Source organism: Cydia splendana, unplaced genomic scaffold, assembly GCF_910591565.1.
Source record: "Cydia splendana unplaced genomic scaffold, ilCydSple1.2 scaffold_10_ctg1A, whole genome shotgun sequence".
NCBI classification, from domain to species: domain Eukaryota; kingdom Metazoa; phylum Arthropoda; class Insecta; order Lepidoptera; family Tortricidae; genus Cydia; species Cydia splendana.
Genome location: NW_026946835.1, coordinates 57,720 through 75,568, shown reverse-complemented (window position 1 = coordinate 75,568; position 17,849 = coordinate 57,720). Strand labels below are relative to the sequence as shown.

The following is a 17,849-nucleotide window of genomic DNA, read 5'->3' as shown; positions in this document are numbered from 1 at the left end:
GGTTGAGACAATTACTGTAACTGCATTTCGTTATCAATTTCGCGCCAAACCCGCTAATATAAATTCTGCTGCTCGTCGTTCTAAAAGGTGACACACCATTTAGTCGGCTACAATGATGATGACGCCCACTAACTGGGTCGCACATTGGTTCATGACCATGCAGATCTTAAATGCGAGTCCGACCGTGCAGACATCGAACGATAAAGCGACCAATAAGACGTCCGCTACCGTATTAATGGTAGGCCATGAGCATGAGACAACGGTTTTTGTTTAACAAGACAACATCATTTCAGTGTCATTTCAGAGGACGATGCGATATCGTATCATAGGGCGACGCATTAATGTCTCACGATACGACAAAATGTAGTCTTGTGGAACAACGCAATTTAGTCATATGGGACGCAATATCCTCTCACGACGATACCACAGGATGGCGCAATGTCTTCTCACATGATGACGTAACTCATCGTGATGTCTGTCGTATCACACGATGACGCCTTATCGTTTCACAGGACGACGCTTGATGTCCCACAGGACGATGTCATGTCATCTCACGGGACTACGCTATGTCGTCTCACGCAACGACGCTTGTCGTCCAACGGGACGACGCCGTGTGCCATTTATACCCCTCTTCTTTTTATGATGATGGCTATAGGAGCTCTCTTAGTCTCATCGCTGGGCCACGGGCACTGAGCAGAATGTCACAAAGTCTTAACGAGACGATGCTCGTCGTCTCACAAGACGCTGCCATGTCGTCTGTCAGGACAATACCATGCCGTCTGTCAGGACGATACCACGGGACGACGCATGTCGTCTTACGGGACGACGCCATCTCGGCTCACGGGACGACGCCATGTCGTCCCACGGGACGACGCCATGTCGTCTCACGGGACGACGCTTGTTGTCCCACAGGACGAGGCCATGAGGCCTAAGTACCCGTGTACTTTTTATGACGGTGCCTGTAGGAAGGTCACTGCGTCTCGTCGCTGGGCCATGGGCACCGAGCGGAATGTCACGAAGTCGGAAGTTTTCAAAATATTTTTACGATTTAATTTCTCGATCTTTTTAAACTTGCTTTGTAAACGTGTTGCTCGGCTGAGTTACAAAAGCGTACTGAAGAGAAAGCAGCCGAGCGCTGGCAACCGGGCAACATTAGTACTCGGGTAGCGCGATAGATGGCGCTACTAGTTGATGAATTCACTAGATTAGGGCTGAGTTACAAGGGTGTTATCTCATAATGTGGTTCAAGCGAAGGCACGGACACCTAAATGTCCATTTTTACCCTCGTCTACTATTTTGGTCTTCGCTTCGCTCAGACCAAAAAATTGCCTCGGGTAAAAATAGGTCACTTTATGCCCTTGTTATACAATCTACTATTGTACGGGCGGCGGAAATTGTAGGTCCAGAAAAATATGAATTTTTGGATTCGACTCTTGGGTCAAAAAATGTTTGACGGCCCGGCCAAACGGTAAGAGTTAGAGGAGGTGTGCTCGACCAAATGTCATAGAGGACCCTGGGCAGTTTTTGAAGCCACCATTTTTTTTTTCAAAATGGCGGATTCAAAATATCGGCCAATTTTCAAGTTTGTCCTAGCGCGCTCAAATATTGGTCACGGAATTTCGGGGTCTTCTAAATTCATACGAAAAAAAAAATCCAAGATGGCGGACAAAATGGCAACTTTTAAACGGTGCGAGATAGGTTGAGGGTGCTCGACCAATTAATGTCATAGACATATAGATATTGACATTGACACATAAGACATTGTCATGCCCCAAGACAAAACAAACTGCATCAAAAAAAAATTAAAATGGCGGACTTTTTTTTTAGTTCGTCTGATCGCGCTGAGATTTGGCATGCGGCGAGCCTGGGGGCCCAAGATTACTACGACAACAATTTTTTTTGGAAAAATCCAAAATGGCGGCGGACACGGGCAAAGTCAAATTTCCAAGTAGGTTAAGCGACCCCGAAGGGCGAGCTTCAGGCTGGGAGGCCGCAGCAGGCCGACCCCGCGACGGGCCGTTAGGCTTGGTGCTTCACCCCGAATGTCCTTGTCCAAGCGTGCCCAAACTCCAGTAATTTTAAGCGAGGCCAAAGGCCGAGCTGCGGGAATGACGAACAAAGCAAAACCCTATACAAAACCTGTGTTAAGCGAGCCCGAAGGGCGAGCTTCAGGCTAGGAAACCGAAGACCGACCCCAGCGGAGGGCTGAAGGCCCGGAGCCTTCACCCCGGCTCCCAAGCGTGCAACCCCAGTAATTTAAAGCGAGGCCGAAGACCGAGCTGCGTGAATGCAGTGCTTCCAAGCGTTCTATCAAGTTAACTGTCTTGATAAGCGAAGCCAGCGGGCTAATTCCGTAAATTTATCTAAAATAGCTTTATATATTATTCCTGCTTATGACGGAAACCCAAACCAATTACATCGGTTTATTCATACTAGTGAAGTGATATCAACTCAATACTACCAAGTAGCAGATCCCGACAATTATCATAATAAGGTTGTCTTGCAAAATATATTAGGTAAATTGAAAGGAAAAGCTGAATACGCCGTTACTATAAATGGTGTCACATCATGGAATGAGATAAAACAGGTTTTATTTAAAAAATTCGCTGACCAACGGGACGAAAACTGTCTTAAAAGGGACTTAATTAATTTGCGTCAAGAGAACGAGACACTCCAGGAATTTTATAACCGCTGCATGCAATTGTTATATATGTGTAGTATTTTGGTAATGTAGGTAGCTCGTAAAAATATGTCAAATGTCAGTTTGCCGTGAAATACATGACCGTTACGTTGCTATCCGAGTGTTTTAATCCTAATTAAATCCCAAACACAATAATTGGCGACGAGAAGTACCTAACGCGTTATAATTAGTGATAAACTAGTGGAATAATAGTTAAAAACGATGGCGGCGAGCGCTAACGTGATTTATGGCGGCAATCTCACGTTCGACCACAACGCGCAAGAATGGAGGATTTTTAAGGAGCGGTTTGAAGCGATGTGTTTTGCAAATGATTTGACGGAAACCACCGACAAAGCGGGCACAAAGCGGCGTTCCATACTCCTTACGACGTTGGTGGAAGAAACTTACCGCGTTGCAAAAGATTTGGTGTATCCAAAAACGTTGAACACCATTGAATATTCTACCCTCCTTGAAAAGCTGGATGCTCATTTTGAGTCACCTAGGTGTTCGTTTGCTGAACGATATAAATTTTATAAAGCGGAGCAACGGACCGGCGAAGATCTGGGGGAGTGGGCAGCGCGAGTGCGAAGTTTGGCACAGTTCTGCGGGTTTACGACGGAGCTCGATACAGCGCTGCGGGATCGTTTCGTTCTCGGGCTCGAGAACGCTAAAGAACGAGAGAAGTTGTTTGCGGAGAGCGTGGACAAGCTGACCTTTAGCAAGGCGTTACATCTGGCCCAGGCTACTCGCAGCGCCCGGCAGGGCTTGCAAGCGACCGGCTCGGCCAGGCAGACGGCGGGAGCCAGCGGCGGCGAGGTGTTCGCGGTGCGCGCGGGCGCCGCGCGGTCCCAACCAAACAACTCTAATAATACAAGACAAGCCTGTGCAGTATGCGGATACAAAAACCATACCAAGGACAAGTGCCGTTACATTAATTACTCGTGTAAAAAGTGCAACACTAAAGGACACCTAAGTAGGATGTGTAAAATGAGTGATAAAAAGTTTAACTTCATTGCTGAGGAAACCGATGACATACATGAAGGTATCGTAGATGTTTATTTATATAGTATCAGATGTGATAACGGGGAGCCTATGCAGCAGGTGGTGTCGATGGCTAGCGAGAGCGTATTATGCGAGGTAGACAGCGGAAGCGCTGTTTCAGTGCTACCTGTTAGTGTTTATGACGCTTTATTTAAAGGAAAATATGCCTTAAAGAGATCCAATGTACGATTAAACTGTTATAATGGTAGCAAAATATTTCCTTTAGGCCGAGTTTTATTACCGATTACTTTTGAAACTAGAACAGAGGAAATTGACATGTTTATTATCGAGGATACAGCGGATCAGCCAATTTTGTTAGGAAGAGATTTCATTACCAAGTTTGATTTACATCTGTGCAGTAAGAATTGTAACCATTTGAATAGCGAGGATGACGTCATCCGGTCATTAAAGGATAAATATTCGAAAGTTTTTTCTAACGAGTTGGGCAGGTTTAATAAATATAAAATAAATCTAAAACTAAAAGAGGATGCGCAATTTAAATTTTTTAAACCTCGAACCGTGCCCTTGGCCTTAAAACCTAAAGTCGAGGAGGAACTGAACAGATTGGTTGATTTAGGTATTTTGGAAAAGGTTAGTCATTCCGATATGGCTACACCCATTGTCCCTGTTTTACGCCCCGACGGCAATATACGAATTTGCGGTGACTATTCCGTGACCTTGAATAAATCATTGTTTATCGATAACTATCCATTGCCGCGTATCGAAGACCTATTTTCTAGGTTACATGGGGGGGAAGAATTCTCGAAATTGGATTTATCTAGGGCATACAACCAGTGTGAGCTGGATGAGGCATCAAAGAAATTGACGTGTATAAACACACACAAAGGGCTTTATTGTTACACACGCCTCGTTTTTGGCTTATCCTCTGCGCCGTGTATTTTTCAGCAAATTATCGAAAAATTACTTTCGGGAATCGACGGAATTTGCATTTTTCTCGACGATGTACTTATAACTGGACCGACCCGAAAAATACACGTCGAGAGGCTCGAGCAAGTCCTTAGTCGACTTAATGACGCCGGTTTGTGCTTAAAACAGGATAAATGCGAGTTATTTAGGAGTTCTGTGGAATACTTAGGGTTTGTAATCGATAAAGATGGATTACATAAATCCAAAAATAAAGTTCAAGCCATTCTTAATGCTAAAAGTCCGAAAAATGTATCTGAGCTTCAATCTTTTCTAGGTTTGTTAAATTACTATCGGGCATTCGTACCTAATGCTTCGGGTATTTTAAACCCGTTGTATGCGTTGCTAAAAAAAGATTGTAAATGGTATTGGGGCGTCGAGCAAGAGGAGTCATTTCTGAGAATAAAAAAGGAGTTAGCGAGTGAGCGAATGTTAGCACACTACAACCCGGATTACGTCACGATTTTGACCACGGATGCCGGACCGGCGGCTTTAGGGGCTATTTTAGCTCAAAAACAGCCGGACGGCTCCGAGCGCGTTGTCGCTTACGCCTCCCGCTCGCTCACGCCTAGCGAAAAAAACTATGCTCAGATACAAAAAGAAGCGGCATCATTAATTTTTGGAATAAAGAAATTCCATTATTATTTGTACGGCAGATCGGTGCCTTTTGTTTTAAGAACGGACCACAAACCCTTAGTATCAATTTTCGGATCCAAAAAAGGTGTTCCCGAATTAGCAGCAAATCGGTTGCAGCGTTATGCTATATTTCTGTCGGCTTATAACTATGAGATCGAATATGTAAAAAGCGAACATAACGTTGCAGACTACTTGTCTAGGGCCACACTGGATGAAACGCAAGGGTGTCCCGAAGGAGATATAGTTGATCGGGCAACGTACATAAATTTTATATCTGATTCATTGAAACCAGTTACCGCGAAAGATATTTGTTTAGCAACAAAAAAAGATGCGGTATTGTTGCGCGTTAAGTCTTATATAGAAAATGGGTGGCCACGAAAATTGAAGGATAATGACTTAAAAATGTTTTTTAACTGTCGTACAGAGTTGACTTTAGAAGAAGGCTGTATTTTGCGCGGCCATAAAGTTGTCATACCTTCAATTTTCCGGGAGCAACTTTTGAATGAGTTGCATGATTCTCATCTCGGTGTGGTAAAAACTAAATCGGAAGCTAGAAAACGAATGTGGTGGCCTAATATAGACCAGCACATTGAACAAAAAATTGGGTCATGTAGCGTGTGCATTACACTAAGAAACGCCCCGGCGCGGTCTCCGCTAGTTTCGTGGCCGTACCCGGCACGCTGGGAGCGCGTGCACCTGGACATGTGCGCGGTGCAGAGTCGGCAGTTCCTTATCGCCGTAGATGCGCATTCCAAGTGGGTCGAGTGTTATGTAATGCCACAGACGGACACCGCTAGTGTAATTATGAAATTAGCAGACATGTTTAGTAGATTTGGACTTGTTCGCACCCTGGTTACAGATAATGCCTCAAATTTTTGTTCTACGTTGTTTACAGAATTTTGTACGTTAAATGAAATTAAACATATAACTATTGCACCTTATCACCCGAATTCGAACGGCCAAGCCGAAAATAGTGTAAAATTCGTAAAAAAAGGCATAAAGGCAATACTTGCGCAAAATCCTTCTCAGTCTAGTTTTAATATTAAATTAAGTAAATTATTGTTCGACTATAGGAACTCGGTTCATTGTACTACTGGATTCTCACCGGCTCAGCTGTTGCTAGGCCGATCGTTACGCTCTCGACACGACTTGCTGCGTGCGCTGCGCGGGCGCGGTACCGACGGCGACGCCGACGCTAGTGCTCACGCCGGCGCCGACGCCGACGCCGATACCGACACCCAAGCTCCTCGCCATCCGTTGTCATTGGCTTCCTCGGCTAATCAAAATGTTATCTCCAAACAGATCTCACAATGTAAACAATACGGCGGGCAGAGAAAATGTAATTTTAAAAGGGGTGATAATGTTTTAGTAAAATCATTTTTTAAGAATGGTACGAAGTATACATGGAAAAGAGGTACTATTGAGAATAAAGTGGGATCCAGAATGTATATCGTAAATATAACGGACTTGAAAATAAAAGTAAAGAAACACGTCGACCAATTGTTACATTACAAAGGCTGTGACGACACCAACGACACAAATTAAAGCATCATTATAGATGTTGCTAAAGATAGTACATATGTTTTCATAGAGGATCAATGGGCAATCGATTGTTAAAAGATCGTTCCAGTTAATTAATTTTAACTTTTCCTCAACTCGCCGGTTACTCAGTACATACCGCGCCGCAGGTTTATTTAGGTCAGTATCACTTGCTCCGAAGTCCAGCCGTAACCCTGTCATATGATGGTCCGAGAGCTTGCAGGTGAGCATATGCGCCTCGGCGCGCGATACACTGCGCCGGCGCACCCACACGTGATCGATGCACGACGACTGCAGCCTGCCATCTACTATCGCCTCCCGCGTTATCTCGGTCATCGGTATAGCACATTGGAGGCCGTATCCACACAACATGGTTTTATAATTTGAGATAATCGTATTCGTGCTGTCTCCGCGCAGATCCAGGTTCATGTCACCAATCACTACTATGTCATCCATTGACGGAATCTGTTTAAGTAGGCATCTTAATTCTTCTATAAATTTTATTTTGTTAGTCCTCGGCGGCCTATATAGAGATAAAACATGTAATGTTTTGCCATTAACCTTTAGTTGTCCATGCAGTATTTCTGATGCTGTAATATCCCTCGTATGACACATAAAAACAAGACTCTCTTTTGCATATAATAGGACTCCACCTCCCCTACTTTCTTCTCTAGTGTTCGAATGTAAGATATATCCGGGTATCGAATAAAAAGATAATTCTTCTCGCTTGACGTTCACTTCCGACAGTATGATTACGTCTATATTTTCCTCGCATTGTTTTAATAAAATAAGGAACTCTCCGAACTGCTTTCTCAAAGACCTTATGTTTAAATGTATGATATCCAATTCTTTTTGTTTGTCTTTAATGCTATTACTCCATGCGCTGGTGTTGTCGTATTTAATGTATTCAATATCTTCATATATACCATCGAGTGCAGTATTCATGAGTTGGTATTGGTACTAAGTTAAATAAACAGGTAGTGTGTATACGCAATCTAGCGAGCCGTAAAGTATGTAAATTGTTTACTCGTCTGGAGTATTATCGTTATCAATTAAGGATTTAATATCCTGTTCGCTTCTTATGTTATAGATTTTACCTTCTGTTTCGTTCTTCTTCACTAGTATATTCGACCTCTGAAACCACACATACTTGTAAGCGGGTTTTAGCTGACTTCTGGCCGACCAAAATAGTTGTCGCTTATACTTCGTCATTTCCTCATTTATATAGATCCTCTGATTGCTATTATTTCCGTAAACTGCACCATTAGTGAGGCGTGTCTTACGTTGGCTTATCCACTGGTCCCGGGCTGCCTTCGTGCGCATAGCAACAACAATTGGACGCGCGCGGCGCGGGCGCTGCATATCGCCGGATCCTGCATCTACCGTCTTCTTGTTTGGGGCGCCTACCCTTTTAGCATGCTCAATATCCTCTGTTTTGAGGTTTAGGCTATCAGCGATAATTGCCACCACATCTTCCAACTTTTCATTTTCCATCTCCTCCACGCAGGCTAGCTCAACCAGTTTCTCCTTCTCTCTTTGCTCGAGAATTTCAACCCTTTCTTCCAACGCAGCATTACATTTTTGTAGATACACATTCTTCCTCTCTAAAGCTTCTATTTTCTTCTCCGCCTTTGCTTTAAACTCAGCTAACTCACCGTACTGTTCTGAGTAAAAATCGATCAAAGTCGACATTTCTCCCAGTTTAGTCTCAATTTTAAACACTACGTCCAGCTTATGGTCTACCTGCTTCAGTAAAGACTCGACCGTAAGGTTACTTGCATCAAGTGAGATTCTAGATGTTGTAGGAGACCCTTTTTTTTCGCAGTCTTCACACAGCTCACTTTGACCCATCTTCCGTGCACATTTTTTATGGAAAACTCCACCACACACACCCTTACATTTTATAACATCATCCTTTGAAACCGATATAAATAATTTACATTTTCTACACTGCACCATGTCCGATTTCTTTTATTACCACCGCGTACAGTAATTAAACAGTTTAACACGTCCGCACTCAGAGCGCGCGTAGCGAGTCTGTCTGTCAGCTCTCCGCAGAGACAATCAGTACAAGAGAACACAGATACAATAATGTCGTCAGCACTGGACACACAGCCGTCCCCAAAAAGACGTGCGATCGACCGCCCCACAAGGTGGGGCGCGACCGGATACAGCCTCCGCAGCCGGAAGGCGGAAGAGGCCACTCGCACCCCTTCAAAAGGGTGCCGAATGACAACACACACACAATGTCGTCAGATTGTCCGTTGGAGGTTATGGAGGCGGACGACAACGGTGTTGAGCCTGACGCTCCGACTGAAGGTCATGGCCTAGTCGACCTTGACAACAGGCGACAACGGCCAATAAGGAGTACTAGGAATAAGGAGATTAATTATAAAATTTAATGGACCTTAAAATAAAAAACGATTGTAGTAAGTAGGTAATTAATGTATTCTCTAGTGATTAAGTACTAAAACTGTTTTTGTTTTGGATTTTTTTTGTAACTTGTCGCTTGAATCCTGCCAACCGAAACTGTACTATTATGTCTTTCAATTGGGTTGAAAATTGCATAGAATTGAAAACTTAAGACTAGTATCATAATTGATGGGGGAGGGTATAGAAGGCGATAGGTATGTCCTTATTATTTGCTAGCTTTTTTGGCAATAATTTATTATTGCTTATTATTTTATTTTAAAATCTAAATAAGTACATTGTTTGGATAAATATTGGTGGAGGGATTGTAGTATTTTGGTAATGTAGGTAGCTCGTAAAAATATGTCAAATGTCAGTTTGCCGTGAAATACATGACCGTTACGTTGCTATCCGAGTGTTTTAATCCTAATTAAATCCCAAACACAATAATATGTTACGGGTAATCTTAGAAGGTTGAATAAACTTAAGTTTACCCGCATATAACTAGTATTACCCAAGCCTTTTGGGTAAAGTCCGAAATTTTTAACAACATTAATCTGTATTCGGGGTTTACCCGTACTAGTAGGAGATCCCGCATATATGGTCGACCTTCACCAATACGTCTGACGGATGAAACTTATATTTTATAAAAGAAAATATGTTCCAGAACATAAACAAATAGGTTTGCCTAAAGAAATATGGTCAAGGCTATAATCAATTTTTGAATAAATTTTTGAAAAAAAAAATTTTGCGTTAAATTTCACCGATTTGTCTGACGAACGAAATAAGTTTCAATGGAAAGTATACAACTTGTACAACATAAATCAAGTAGGTTGCCTATCTTTTTCCCTAGGTATACCCAGGTAAACTTAAGTTTACTTAAATTAAATATACCGCAAAAAAGCGCTGGTGGCCTAGCGGTAAGAGCGTGCGACTTGCAATCCGGAGGTCGCGGGTTCAAACCCCGGCTCGTGCCAATGAGTTTTTCGGAACTTATGTACGAAATATCATTTGATATTTATCAGTCGCTTTTCGGTGAAGGAAAACATCGTGAGGAAACCGGACTAATTCCAATAACGCCTAGTTTACTCTGGGTTGGAAGGTAAGATGGTAGTCGCTTTCGTAAAAACTAGTGCCTACGCCAATTCTTGGGATTAGTTGCCAAGCGGACCCCAGGCTCCCATGAGCCGTGGCAAAATGCCGGGATAACGCCAGGAAGATGATGACTTAAATCAAATATTCCCATGTACGGATGGTACGGGTAATGCCAGAATATTAGGTAAACTTAGGTTTCGCCGGAGGCGAATTTACAAAGCCTATACTGATAAGGTCCAGATGCAAACTGAACTGGATTAGCTTTTGTTTGGACAAAACTTGACCAAACCCTAATCCATTACAGTACAAAAATTTACTGAAATCGTATAGACTTTGTTGGCTAAATTAATATGGATATTGTTGCTACAAATGCTAGTTTGTTGCGATCTAAACTTGAATAATATTTTAGTAATGACTCCGATTGTATTGTATTAATTAACCGTTCGTGCTAATTACTTAAAAATGCCTAATTTTTTTTTTCATTTAAGAACTATATCAGGTGAGATTTCTTATTAGGACATGTTTAATGTGAAATCGTAATACAATTATAAGTCGACTGTATTTTATAATACATTGGTACATAACGAAGTAGATGATTTATTTAAGGACCAAGATTTACTACGGTGTTCTGCCTTTTCTCCGAAGTTTTATTGTCCGAATTTCACTTGCCAGACAACTTTTCGCAGATGATTTACTTTGGCAACCAACATTCGCCAAATTTTCATCATGACAACGTTTTACATTATAGAATTATTGTTAAGTAGATTATTACTACATAGTACAACGTTTGGAGTACATTTCTTTGGTCAAATCATTCAACTTGCTAGATATTTATTAATACGATATCGTCTAGTCATTTGACGGAGTTCAAGATAGGTGCGACGACGAGCGAAGCGAGGAAGAGCGTGTTAGGTGAACTGCGACCAAACAGCGACCCGACTTTTTTTTTACATAGAACGACTTTTCTGGCAACAGTTCATTTTCCTGGGGGTTGCAATTCTAACCTAACCTAAGCCACTTTTCTGGCAACAGTTCATTTTCTTGAGGGCCGCAGTTCTAACTTAACCTAACTTACCTAACCCACATTTTTGGTAACAGTTCGTTTTCTTGGGGGTCGCAGTTCTAACCTAACCTAACCCACTTTTCCAGCAACATTTCGTTTTCTTGGAGGTTGCAGATCAAACTTACCTAAACTACTTTTTTGGCAATTTACATGAATACTAGGTGAAAAGTAATTTAGTAAAAAAAATATTGTTGAAATCAATATTCAGTGAACTTTAGTGTCATACAAATAATACTCGATGAATAATATTGAATAATGACGGCGAGACTCCGCTCGACTAGGTATTGTGAGAGCATTAATGTTTAAATATATCGCGACAAAATCTAAACCATTTGAGTAAATGAGTATTATTAAAATTTAGATATCACATTCAAACGTGCCTGAACTTACTAAACTCGACTAGGTTTTGGCGTGAATAATATTTGAAAATATGTATGCAAAAAGCTAATCCATTTCAGTGACTACTTTTTACCGAAACGGTATAGATATTGTCAAGTAATATGCATAAACAAAAGCTCACCTATTAAAATCTGCGTCGTGACTGAAATAGTATAGCTTTTGTAAATTCGCTACCCGCAGTTACTTAAGCTTTTTGGGTAAAGTCCGATTATGAAATAAAAAATAATATAAATAAATAATAAATAAATTAATATAAATTGTAGCAAGAAATTTCTTCGTTTTTAATTTTAGAGCGTTAATTAGAAAAAGCGTTATAGTCAGCTAACCGTCCATATAATTTCCATGTTTTGTGTATCTTGTCTTTTTTCTTAATTAACATGATAAGATTACGGGAATGGAACGGTGACGGTTTTGGAGGGAATTAATTCTTGAATTATATTATTTACAGTGGTGTAAAAGTCATCCCAACTAGCAAATTATGTCGTAAGAAAGGTACCATTACGTTTCTCTTTCAGCTATTTGGTTGAGAGATAGATCCATAAAAGGTCGAAAGAAGGATCCGACGACGTTCTCTCGACGCGATTTGGGCGCACTTCTTTCAGCTTTTTAGTTGAAAGAATATCGTAAGAGTGCACCCAAGTAGCACAGATAGCTCTATAACTACTCACTTTTAGTTCTATCTAACGCTCTGTGCGTATTAAGACACTTATAAGAGCATACTCGTGGTCCTACAGCTGTATAATAGATCTCAGTGATATTTATATAGCTTAGGGCTGATTAAAAGCTGCATTACGGCTCTGAAAACTACCATTAATACGCAAAGAGTGATATATAGGTATATTTGCTACGACCCTATACAGCTTTAAGGGTTATCAAATGCTTTAACCGTTATAAGGTCTGTTTAGTGGATAAAATTACGCCATGTGCTGTATAAGGAGGTAATTGTGGACTTTTATTACGTTGACTTATTAAGGGAACACAAGTGAACTATTATGAAGCTAATAGACGTATAATGGAACACATGTGGCACATAATACAGCTTGTCGCTTAACATGTTTACCGCTAAGCAGCTTTTATTACACTGACTTTTAAGGGAGCACGAGTGAACTAATATGAAGCCAATAGACGTATAATGGAACACATGTGGCACATAATACAGCTTATCGCTGAACGTGTTTATCGCTAAGCAGCTTTTATTACGCTGACTTTTTAAGGAAGCACGAATGAACTATTATGAAGCCAATAGACGTATAATGGAACACACGTGGCACATAATACAGCTTATCGCTGAACATGTTTACCGCTAAGCAGCTTTTATTACGCTGACTTTTAAGGGAGCACGTGTGAACTAATATGAAGCCAATAGACGTATAAATGGAACACATGGGGCGCATAATACAGGTTATAGCTGAACATGTTTACCGCTAAGCAGCTTTTATTATTCTGACTTTTTGAGGAAGCACGAATGAACTATTATGAAGCCAATAGACGTATAATGGAACACATGGGGCGCATAATACAGCTTATCGCTGAACATGTTTACCGCTAAAGCAGCTTTTATTTCGCTGACTTATTATAAGGGAGAACGAGTGAACTATTATGAAACCAATAGACGTATAATCGAACACATGTGGCGCATAATACGGCTTAGCGCTGAACATGTTTACCGCTAAGCAGCCTATTATACTGCCATTGGGACTGTCTGCATAGCGGCTGTTAAAACGTTCACAAGATGCCTTATAACTGTTTAGAGGTTCACTAGTGTATCGAAATAACGACTTGGACTTTATAGTGGTTCTTTATCAGATATATAACAGTCGTATGCTGCATATAAGAATTTTAACGGTTCACGTTGCTTTTTAACATTGACCGCCATTTTATTGTATATAACCTACAAAATTGAAATTGCATTCCAACTTTTAAGGGTAACAATAAGGTTTTGTGCCTGAGTTCTTAACCTAAATCATTAGTTTAGTACTTCCTATAACGTATTATTAACTTTTTATTTCATAATTCTGTCCAAACCACTGAAATAGTTTTTACACATAGCTTATTTAATTTATTTATATCATTAATTTAAATAAATACTGATTATTTTCGTGGCGCACTGAAATTTTCTTAGATAATGTATATATATAATGTCAATAAACTTGCATTCCCAAACATCTTTCTCGCATTAATATATAAAAGATCATGTACAAACATTTAACTAAACACTTTAACAAAATGACTTATGGTGTCGTTGCGCTTAACGTTTTTGCTTCAATATAAATATGTTCACCTCTGCGTTCGTCGTCACTATACTAAATATAATAGCTGATTTTTAAGGCAGAGGTGTAAAAATATGTTATAAATTATCTTTTATTCAGCCCAACGTCAATCTTTCCCAGTATTAGGGCGCACATGTGACATATTAGCTGAATAAAGGGTAACTGGTGGTCTCTTACCCAGTCAATATACACCTCTTATAACTGCTGTTACCCCTTATAATTCCGTTAAATTGCTGCTACAACGCTCTTAAGTAGCTATGTGAACTTAAGGCTGCTTAATTTGTGCCCATTTAAGAGTTATAAAAGCTGAAAAGACGCTTATACACTTATACAGCTCTTGTGCAGCTTTTATATTCCAGCTTCAAGCGTATTCGTACTTCATTATGCGGCTGCTATACAGCTAATCTGTGCTACTTGGGCATCGACCTGGGTCGCCTTTTATCCATGACAGTACAACTTGTGAATCTGACCAGGCAAATACTTGATGTTTTTCAACTTTTAATATGCTTACAACATGTTTCAGAAGTCTACACAGCAGAACCGCAGCGCACATCTCCAATCTTGGCATGGATATTTGCTTCAAAGGCGCTGTTTTCGTTTTAGCCGTGAGTAGAGATACTTGTACTTGCCCGTCTGTGTCGATGGCTCGGACGTATATTACTGCTGCGTAAGCGCTCATCGAGGCGTCAGCGAATCCATGAACCTCAATCGAGCTTCTGTCTGCATTGGTATGTATCCAGCGATTTATCTTTACTTCTGTCAATGCAGGAATTTCTTTTCTAAACTTCAGCCACTCTTCCTTCACGTCATCTGCGAGTTCTTCGTCCCAACCAACACCTAACTGCCATAATTCTTGCATGAATGTTTTAGCGATGACTACCGCAGGCGCCAGCCAACCCACCGGATCAAATAATGATGCTATATCTGCTAAAACATTCCTCTTCGTGACTGGTTGTTCAGGTAAGTCTTTCAAATTATTCGTTATTTGTAATTTATCTTCTTTAGTGTTCCAAATTATACCCAAAGTCTTAATACTGTCTCTTCCATCTACTTCTCTTTGGGCCTTTGGTGATCGTTTTACAGGTTCAATCTCTTGCATGAATGCTTCACTATTTGAACTCCACTTTTGAAGTTCAAACCCACCCTTTTTGAGAATTGCTGTGATTTCTTTCTGATTTCTTTTAGCTTCATCTTCTGTTTCATGCCCCAGGACGTCATCCATGTAGAAATCCTCTAGTATTATACGCTGCGCTTCAGGATACTCTTGACCCTCATCTATCGCAACTTGACGTAAGGTTTTGATGGCCAGGTAGGGAGCGCAAGAGGTCCCGAAGGTAACGGTAAGTAGTTTGTAGTCTTCTACCGGTTTTTGAGCATCACTTCTCCAAACAATTCTTTGATAATTTGTATCTGCGTCATTAACTTCAATCTGCCGATACATTTTAATGATATCTGCGACATATGCGATTTTGTGCGTTCTCCATCTCAGCAGTATATCACGTAAATCTTCTTGCAGAGTAGGACCTACGAGTAATGCATCGTTTAAGGTAACCCCATTAGTTCCAGCACATGAAGCATGAAATACAACTCTAACTCGTGTGGTTTGTTTGTCGTCTCGTACAACAAACAGCATGATGTGGTAGGTACACGCAATTCTCGGCTCTTTCTTCATCATCTACTTTCGTCATGTGTTGCAGATCTATGTACTCTTGTAAGACGTCGTTGTAATCTTGTTTCAATTTTGGATTCTTATCTAATCTTCTTTCTAGCGACATCCATCTCTTCACTGCTATCTCTCGTGAGTCACGTGGTAGCACAGGTGGTTCTTCTCTAAATGGCAACCTGACCACGTAACGACCATCTTCTTTTCTTTTGTGTGTCTTCTCATAAATGTCTTCTGCCTTCTTTTCGTCTGAGGTTAGTGTAGTACTTTCTTCTTCTATGGTTTCTAACTCCCAGAACTTCTTCAGCATGTTGTTAAGATCAACGTTAAGATTCATGCTGACGATGTTTTTTGTGGCAGTGTTCTCTGTCCTCACATTTCCGCAAACTATCCACCCCAGGTGACTATCTTGTGCTACAGGTGTTCCTGAGGGGCCATTGATCACTCCAGGTTTAATAACTTCGCTCCAAACTTCGACTCCTAAAAGCAAGTCGATGTGACCTGGAGTGTGACATGTTGGATCTGCGAGGCACAACTTCTCGACATGCTTCCAGTTTTCCATCTTGACTTCATTCTCCGGCATAATGTCGGTGATGTGACGTACAACGTAAGTAGTTGCCTTCATCTTCATCTTAAGCTCGATTCTTGATGAGAACTCTATTTCTGTTACATACTTGAGCGTAGTCTTCATTTTCTCAACTCCCGTGACATGCCCACTGACTGAGGTACGTCGTAAACGAAGCTTTTGTGTTGCGGCCTCAGTTATAAAAGACTCTTGTGAGCATGGGTCCAACAGCGCTCTCATCAAGTGTTTTTCTCCGTTCTCAGCGTATACTTGCACTAATGCAGTTGGCATCAGCCGCGCGTGATTCCCAGTAGTGAGGTGAGACATAATATTCTTTTTATTTTTATCTTCTTTTTCTTCCTTTGTATCTTCTTTTTCCTCTAAAATCTGCGCGGATGCCTCCGGAACCGGCGCAGAGGTCTGAGACTGCGGGCTCCACGTCCTGTGTAGCAGAGAGTGGTGTTTTCTCCCACATTGGCGGCAAGAAGATCGATGTTTGCAGAACTTGACTGAATGCCCCGGTACTAGGCAATTAAAACATAGCCGCCAGCCTTGCACATATTCCACTCTCTTATCTACTGCCAACTTCGTAAACTCCTTACAAGTGTATAATAGGTGGTCTTGGTTACAAAAAATGCATTTCTGTTCGCTTTTATTTACATGAAAACTTCTTTTATTTACAGGTGCACTCGGCGACGGAGCTTGTATCATTTCTAAAACACGAAATCTTTTTTCCAGGAACTTGTTTAACATGTTTAGTGTTGGTAATTCACTAATCTCTAGGGACCCGAGCTCAAGTTCCCATTCTTTGTGTGATTCGGAGTCTAATTTATTGACAATTAAATAAATTACCAGTGTATCCCATGTATCAACTTGTATATCTTGATTTTTCAATTTATTCATACATTCACTTGTGGTGTCTAACAAATCTCGTAACCCTTTCGATGTTCCCGTAGCCAATTTTCGTTGATTCACTAATCGTGCCAAAATAGTGTTTACAATAATTCGTTTGTTGTTGTATCTTTTTAATAAAATATTCCATGCCATATCGTAATTACTCTCGCTGACAGGTATATGCTTAAGTAATTGTTCCGCCTCACCTGATAAACAACCTTTCAAATAATGCATTTTTTGCACTTTATTGAGTGTGGTTTTATTGTGTATTAGCGATGTGTACATATCGTGAAACGAAGTCCATTCATGATAACTGCCCGAATACTGTGGAATATTAATTTTCGGCAACCGGACTTCCTCACTCACACTAGTGGCAGTTGGAGGGTTATGTGAACTCAATGTACTTTCTCCGCTTCGTGAATTTAACTTCAATAACAAGTCCATCATATTTGACCGTATTTCGATGTATTGTTCTTCGACTTCCATAAAATGTGGTATTATCTATGAAAAGGGACCTTATTGTCGATGGCGCTTACGACACTAACATCGATGAGCACAAAACGTAGTAGTTTAAAATTGGGGATTCTGGCCCAGTTTAGTTATTTTGATTTCCAATTTAGCAATTAAGTTTCTTTGATTACTGGAACATTCAATGTTGCTGTCTATCCAAT

General features: G+C 40.9%; 2 protein-coding genes across 2 annotated transcripts in view; one reads left to right on the top strand and one right to left on the bottom strand.

Annotated features, from left to right (window-relative positions):
- The first annotated feature begins 2,719 nt into the window (after positions 1 to 2,719).
- LOC134805435 (uncharacterized) lies at positions 2,720 to 6,819 on the top strand. The gene is made up of 2 exons (XM_063778741.1): positions 2,720 to 3,722; positions 6,584 to 6,819. The coding sequence occupies exons 1-2, from the start codon at positions 2,903 to 2,905 to the stop codon at positions 6,595 to 6,597; spliced, it is 834 nt and encodes a 277-aa protein (XP_063634811.1). The 5' UTR covers positions 2,720 to 2,902; the 3' UTR covers positions 6,598 to 6,819.
- A 7,637-nt stretch (positions 6,820 to 14,456) lies between these two features.
- Positions 14,457 to 17,849, bottom strand: part of LOC134805424 (uncharacterized) — a 31,516-nt gene continuing 28,123 nt past the window's right edge. The window contains exons 2-3 of the mRNA XM_063778731.1: positions 15,685 to 16,726; positions 14,457 to 15,485 (exon numbers count right to left, since the gene is read on the bottom strand). Coding sequence (XP_063634801.1) covers positions 14,457 to 15,485; positions 15,685 to 16,726 — 2,071 coding nt within the window. The remainder of the gene's footprint in view (positions 15,486 to 15,684; positions 16,727 to 17,849) is intronic.